This window comes from Geospiza fortis, unplaced genomic scaffold (assembly GCF_000277835.1).
Source record: "Geospiza fortis unplaced genomic scaffold, GeoFor_1.0 scaffold85, whole genome shotgun sequence".
NCBI lineage: Eukaryota > Metazoa > Chordata > Aves > Passeriformes > Thraupidae > Geospiza > Geospiza fortis.
The window spans coordinates 1,327,664-1,334,384 of NW_005054358.1; the positions used below are offsets into that span (position 1 = coordinate 1,327,664).

Genomic DNA, 6,721 nt, shown 5'->3' on the forward strand with positions numbered 1-6,721 from the left:
TCTTTCCCTCTTGGAGATTCATCAAAACCATGTGGTGAGTGTAGCACAGCCCTTAGGAAAACGAAGAAATTTGGGAGAAAAAGGAGTGTTGGAAATGGCTCCAGGCACATCCTGCAGCTCTGCCCAGTGGGGGCTGTAGGTCCATCCAGCCCTGCTTCCCCTCCCAGGAAGGGGCAGAGCCTGAGCCCAGTGTGGATCCCTGTCAGCCACGGCCTGACTGCGCGGTGCACAGGGGTGATTCTCTCTATCAGGAGCACGTCCCAGGGTGTTGGAAGCGTGGATTCAGGCAGCATTCACCCACCTCAGGGGAGCAGAGCCTGGAGCTGGGAGGTTGGTGTGGCCCTGTCCCACCTCAGCAAACTCAGCCTCCCTCCCTGTCCCTTCCCTTGCAGCCTGTCTGGCCACGTTGTGCCTCGAGGGCTCGGGCCCGCTGGCCTCGCTGGCCGCCTGCGACAGCTCCACCCTGCTCTGCGCCAGCTCCAACTCCGGCATCCACGTGCTCCGAGTGAGGGGCGGAGCAGAGCTGGCCCTGGAGGAGGTGGCAGCGTTCTGAGCACTGGAACCCCATCAGACACTGTCCCTGGAGGAGGTGGCAGCGTTCTGAGCACTGGAAGTCCCTGTCACAGACTGTCCCAGGAGGGGAGGTGACCCCCAAGAGCTGCCCTCACGGTGGGCAGCAAGGACTCTGTGCCTGAGTTGCTGGTTGCTTTGTGGGTGACAGGGAGGCATCAGAGCTGTCCAGGAGAAAAGCCAAACCCTGGGAGCCTTCAGGCCAAGCTCCTGCTCCTGACTGAGCCTCCTGCATTTTCCTTACAAAGGCTCCCTGCAACCAGAGGCACGGGCTGGGCACAGGGAGGAGATGAGACACCAGGACCAAGGCTGAGCACACACAGCTGGACCTGGGCTTGGACCAGAGGAGACTGCAATGAAATAATTCTTGTGTTAGTTGCTGACTTCTCACTCCATCGTATTTTCCCTGGAAGGAACTCTGCTCACGTTCCCAAGGAACACACAGCTGCTCTCCAGCTAACAACAGGGAGATGACTCTGTCTTCTCTTTGCTCCTGAAGGTTTCCATCCAATCACAGAACCTCCTGAGCTGGAAGGGACCCACCAGGATCCCCCAGCCCAGCCCCTGTCCCTGCCCAGCCCCCCCACAACCCCACCCTGTCCATCCCTGGCAGCGCTGGCCAAAGGCTCCTGGAGCTCTGGCAGCCTCGGGGCCGTGCCCATTCCCTGGGCAGCCTGGGCAGTGCCAGCACCCTCTGGGGGAAGAACCTTGCCCTGAGCTCCAGCCTGAGCTGCCCTGGCCCAGCCCCAGCCGTGCCCTGGCTCCTGTCCCTGTCCCAGAGCAGAGATGGGAGCTGTCCCTCGGGAGGAGCTGCAGACCCTGAGAATCTCCCCTCAGCTGTTTTTCACACCATCAGAAATCAAACTGTGCACTGTGAAATTCCTGTCATTTCTCCATTCCTTGTGAGACCCAGAGCCCAGGATACACATTCAAAAGCTGTTTAGATCTTCCAGGGCACATTATTTGCAAAACCTCAATTTAAACAACAAACAAGTACAAAAGCTCTCCCCAGGGCAGGGCAGAACAAGACAATCCTACACCGAATGACCTCACACAGCAAACCCCAAACAGGAGATGCTGAAATGGATTTGCAACACCCAGTCCATGGGACAACTCATGGAGTAGGACACAAAGTGGTACCTGGAAGAGATTCCCTGGCCTTGGACATCTACTCTAAGTGAATCCAGGGGGATGCAGATCTCCATCCAGAGACACCTGTGTGGAGGCAGAGGAAGGAGGGCACCACATGCCTCTCCCTCTGGGCTCTCTCTAAATGCAAATCAAGTTGAAGTCACACTCCTACCAAAAAGGAAGGTGAGAAGGGCAGTGACAGAAGCTGAACCACACCCCAAACCTGAGATGCTCTGTGGTTACTGCAAATGTTTGGAGGACACCTGGGAGCTGAACTTGGAAGGGAGGGTAGAAGTACATGGATCAAATTACAGCAGAAAGTGGTACCTGCAGTATAAAACCAGTCCAAAATGTGGGAAAAGCCCCAAGACTTGACACCAACCAAGCCCAGGCCAACAGTGGTGCTTCAAACACACCCAAACTCCAGAGCAGCCATGACTGCAGATGCTGTAAAACACTGGATTCCTGTTTTTTTTCTTTAACATAAAGAAGCAACCAAAAGTCATTAATGTCCCTGTCCCAGTCCATAACCAGTCCCTCTGAGCTACTCAGCTGTCCAGAGCTTGAAGGTTCTGTCGTAGGAGCAGGTGGCAATGAGCTGCCCATCCAGGGAGATGTCCAGGCCCATCACCTTCCCCTCGTGCCCTGCCAGTGTCTTCAGGGGGGACCAGCCAGGGTGGGTCCAGATCTTGGCCGTGTTGTCGTAGGCGCCTGTGAGCAGGAAATTCCCGTGGTTGGCTGCACAGGAGGAGAAAGGGGAGAAGTGAGACTTGCAATGAAAACATGACATCCCTGCTCAGCAGCACAGGCCTTGCTGAGCTGCAGGTGTGCATGTGAGCTGCCAGAGGGGAGGGACAGGGAGCAGCAGGGACTCACGTTCAAACCTGACGCCGGTGACCAGGTTCTGGTGGGCAGGGATGGTGTAGATGCACTTCCTCTGCCGCAGGTCCCACACCTTGCAGGTGTTGTCCCCACTACCCGTGGCCACGTGGTACCTGCCAAGGAGGGGAGGCAGAGCAGTGTTCAGGGAGTGGAGTTTACACTCAGAGCTCCCACATAAGTGCCAGCTCCCTCCTTACCCGTTTGGGGAGAAGTTGATCCCATAGATCTCCTTCAGGTGCCCTTCCAGGAACATGATACAGCGGCCCGTGCGCAGGTCCCACACCCGGCCAAAGGCATCCAGGCCTCTGCAAGCACAGGATCACACACTGGGCTGGGCTGGGAGGGACCCTACAGATCACCCTGGCCATGGCAGGGACACCTCCCACTGTCCCAGGCTGCTCCCAGCCCTGCCCAGCCTGGCCTTGGGCTCTGCCAGGGATCCAGGGGCAGCCACAGCTGCTCTGGGCACCCTGTGCCAGGGCCTGCCCACCCTCACAGGGAACAATTCCCAATATCCCATCCATCCCTGCCCTCTGGCAGTGGGAGCCATTGCCCAGCAGAAATCCCTGGTCCCAGTAAAACCCTTGGTGCAGAGCGGGCACTCACCCGGTGCCAGCCAGGGAGCCGTCAGTGTGGAAGGCGATGTCGTAGACGCCCTTGCTGTGCCCCTCCTGGTGCAGGATCTCCTCCTGCGCCTCCAGGTCCCACAGGCGCCACGAGTGGTCGTAGCTGAGGAACAAAGCTCTCCTTAATAACAGTCACTCAGGCTGGAAAAGCCCTCCAGGAGCATGGAGTCCAAGTGTTAACCCAGCACCACCACATTGACCACTAACCCACGTCCCCAGGTGCCACATCTGGGTGTTTTTTGAACACTTCCAGGATGGTGACTCCACCCCTGGGCAGCTGCGCCAGTGCCCGGCCACCCTTTCTGTGAAGACATTTTTTCCCCAATATCCAACCTAAACCTTCCCTGGTGTAACTTGAGGCTATTTCCCCTGGTCTCCATGTAAGTCCAGGGAGAACAACAGGATATTTCACCAACCCTGGGAGCATTTTATTCCCAGTATCTCACACAGGGGCAGGGAAAGAAATCCCAATGACCTCCTGTCCCTGACACTGCAGCAGCCCAGCTGTGGTCACAATGGCCAAGCCCTGCCCTGCTGTGGACAAGCCCTGACACCACAGGGCCACCAGCTGGGCAGCCCATGGTCACTTCTGGAAGCCATGGTCACCTCTGGAAGCCATGGTGACCAGCCCATGGTCACTTGTGGATGCCAGTGCCCAGGTGTCCTTACCAGGTGGTGCCCAGGAACCTCCCTGAGGGGTGCCACATCACACGGGCCACTCTCATGCTGTGTCCCTCGATGTCTGCCACGGGCTCATCACTGAAACACAGAACAAACCATTGGCCACTGGGGTCTGGCTCGAGCCAGGCCTTTGCTCACACATTGTGATGGCAGCAGAAGCTCTGCTGAGGAAACCAAACCAGGCAGGAACATCAGAGCTGTACCCAATGACTCTGAACTCTGCCACACTCCAAGCTCTGAGTGAAACCCTTTCTCCACACCTCCTGTTGGCTGTAAAGCTCTCCTGGGATGATGATGATTATTAATGAAAATTAACAAGGTCCTTGTCATTAGCACTTTTGGAAGTACAGAAACAAACCATGAACTACCTGAACTGCAGGGAGTTCTGAGAACACAACATCCTGAACTGCAGCAACTCCTGCTGTTCTGCAGGATGCAGGCAGACAGGATGGAGGGGACATTTATTCTCCCAGAATGAAAAGCAGCAGGTCAGGAGCATTCATACACCACCTGAACAGCAATGAAGTTTCTTTCCAACAGGTTAATTAAGAGACGTGGTCATATGAGCCTAACAAACCCCCTGTCCCTTTCCACAGGGGCACTTTTGCTGTTACAAACTGATTTCAGCTAAGGATAAACAACTGGGAGCTGCCTGCCCCTCCCAGGAGCCCTGCAGGCTCCACTTCTCAAGCAGGTGATGCTGAGGCTCAGTACCTGAACCCTTCTCCTCTCCCCAGGCCTGAGGGAGGTGCTGCCCATCTGCCAGAGCTCCTCTGTGCACTGACAGCCACTTGTTTGCAGCACAGGCAGAACTTTTTGTGCCTGGTTGTGTATTTGGTCAATCCCTCTCCAAATCCTGGTGCTTTCCAACCACTCAAAAATTCATTTCTTAATATCCAAGAGGGGCAATTTTCTCCTAAGTGAGCTGTTAAAATGAAACAGTCCCCAGACCTTCCATCCATCACCCCCAGCAGTTCAGCAATGCCCAGCAGCAATTCTTCCTCAGTTCTTTTCAGACCATCTCCCTCCCCCTGGCTCCCTAATCAGGGTGATCTCCCTTCTGCTGAACAGGGTGGCACATACTGAGGCCAGGGAGAGCACTGGGGCAGCTACAAGAAAAGGTCATATTGGCAGGAGGATGGTAAATGTCTGCAGGAACGTGGAATGGACCCCAGCACAGCAATGCTGCAGCTGTGCACATCTGGAATGGTTCTGACCTTTCCAGGTTCCAGAGTTTGACAGAGCCATCAGCTGCACACGAGGCCAGGCTCACGTCCTTCTTGTCCAGGGACACCGTGGCCTTGGGGTGGAACACGATGGCCCCCACGTTGGTGCTGTGTCCTGAAGGGAAAGAAAACCAAAATTTAGAATCTGCCACAAGATCTTGGCCAATTCTTCAGACAAGCAGCATTTCCTTGGCACTGGTGAGGGAGGTGCCAGTGAACTCTTCACTGTGTCCTCAGTGCTGGGTGGCATTGCCCTGTCACCCACAGCCAAACTTGCACTTCCAGGAGCACCCAAGGCAGAGCATCCAAAATGAAGGTTTGGAACCCTCAAAAATTCAATATATGAATCAAAGGATTTGTCCTCACATCTGTATTTAGTCCAAGTTGTGACCACTACTCAAAGAACGTCACTGTTGTCAAGTGACTTGCCCAAAACTGCTGCTGTTTGTAACTCAAGTAACACAAACCAGGTTTGGAAACCAAACCAAACTGTTCAGAAACAGAAACAGCAAACTTGGAGCTGAGGTTTGAGCTGAAGGCCAGGTCTCCCTTCTCATTATATGACACATTCCCATGCTCCCAAGCCAAGGGATGCTCTCAGTTAGACAGAAATCTGCCTGAACACAACATTTTAAACCACAAAGTAATTCAGATGTGGGAGCTCAGCACAGAGAGAAACAAAAGAACCAAAAGCCTCAGTGAGAGCCCCTCAGTACCTCGTAAGGTGTGAACCAGGTTGCAGTCAGGCACAGACCAGAGCTTGCACAGCCCACTCCTGTGAACACAAGGAATGGATGTCAGTGGAGAAGGACAGCAAGGGACAGATCAATGTTCTTGTTCAACCAGCTCAGATCAATCAATCTCTGCTCAGCTCTAAAGTGAGGTGATGAGAGCTCAGAGCAGCCTCTCACAACTCCCAAGGCTCCAAAACCACTGCTGTGCCCTCCCAGCCCCCAGAGCAGGTGCTGCCAAGGCAGGCTCACCAGCAGGCTGTGGCCAGCAGTTTGGAGTTGGGGCTGAAGTGGCAGTAGGACAGCGGGCGATCGTCCCCAATCTGGCTGCAGAAGTTATTCAAGGACTGCAAGAAAGACAAAGAAAATCATCAATAAATGACTGAAGTACAACCAGCCCAGAGCTATCCCCAGCCAAAGCTTGAGGTGAGGGAGGCAAACGTGCACAGGAGGAGGCAGAGGCCCTTGGAAAGTCACTTTCAAAGGGAGATGCTGCCCCTCAGAGCCACTCCAGCTCCAGGCAGGAGGGCCAGGGCAAGCCTGGCCCAGCACTGCCTGGGGGCACAGCTCAGCCCCCCAGAACCACCCATGGTATGTGCCCCCAGCCCCAGAGCTCTGCAGCTGCAGCTCTGACACAGAGCTGGCTGGAGTTTGGCATCTGCCCACAACTCATCCAAAGAATCCAACCAGACAGACAGGGCAGAGGGGAGAAGCAAATCCTCTGGAGTAAACAGGATTAGGGGGGCAGCACACGCTCTGCTTGAGCCTCTCTGTTTGGTTAAGCTGGGAATCTGGCTTAGCATGCTCAGAAAGGGCATCTCAGAGTCATCCCAACCACGTTCAGCACCCAGAGTGAGTATTTCCCTGGCATTCC

General features: G+C 55.1%; 2 protein-coding genes across 2 annotated transcripts in view; one reads left to right on the top strand and one right to left on the bottom strand.

Annotated features, from left to right (window-relative positions):
- Positions 1–791, top strand: part of WDR31 (WD repeat domain 31) — an 8,105-nt gene extending 7,314 nt beyond the window's left edge. The window contains exon 10 of the mRNA XM_005423790.2: positions 393–791. Coding sequence (XP_005423847.1) covers positions 393–553 — 161 coding nt within the window. The 3' untranslated portion in view covers positions 554–791. The remainder of the gene's footprint in view (positions 1–392) is intronic.
- A 718-nt stretch (positions 792–1,509) lies between these two features.
- Positions 1,510–6,721, bottom strand: part of PRPF4 (pre-mRNA processing factor 4) — an 8,377-nt gene continuing 3,165 nt past the window's right edge. The window contains exons 5-11 of the mRNA XM_031059260.1: positions 5,833–5,894; positions 5,108–5,231; positions 3,879–3,968; positions 3,190–3,312; positions 2,781–2,888; positions 2,578–2,696; positions 1,510–2,439 (exon numbers count right to left, since the gene is read on the bottom strand). Coding sequence (XP_030915120.1) covers positions 2,246–2,439; positions 2,578–2,696; positions 2,781–2,888; positions 3,190–3,312; positions 3,879–3,968; positions 5,108–5,231; positions 5,833–5,894 — 820 coding nt within the window. The 3' untranslated portion in view covers positions 1,510–2,245. The remainder of the gene's footprint in view (positions 2,440–2,577; positions 2,697–2,780; positions 2,889–3,189; positions 3,313–3,878; positions 3,969–5,107; positions 5,232–5,832; positions 5,895–6,721) is intronic.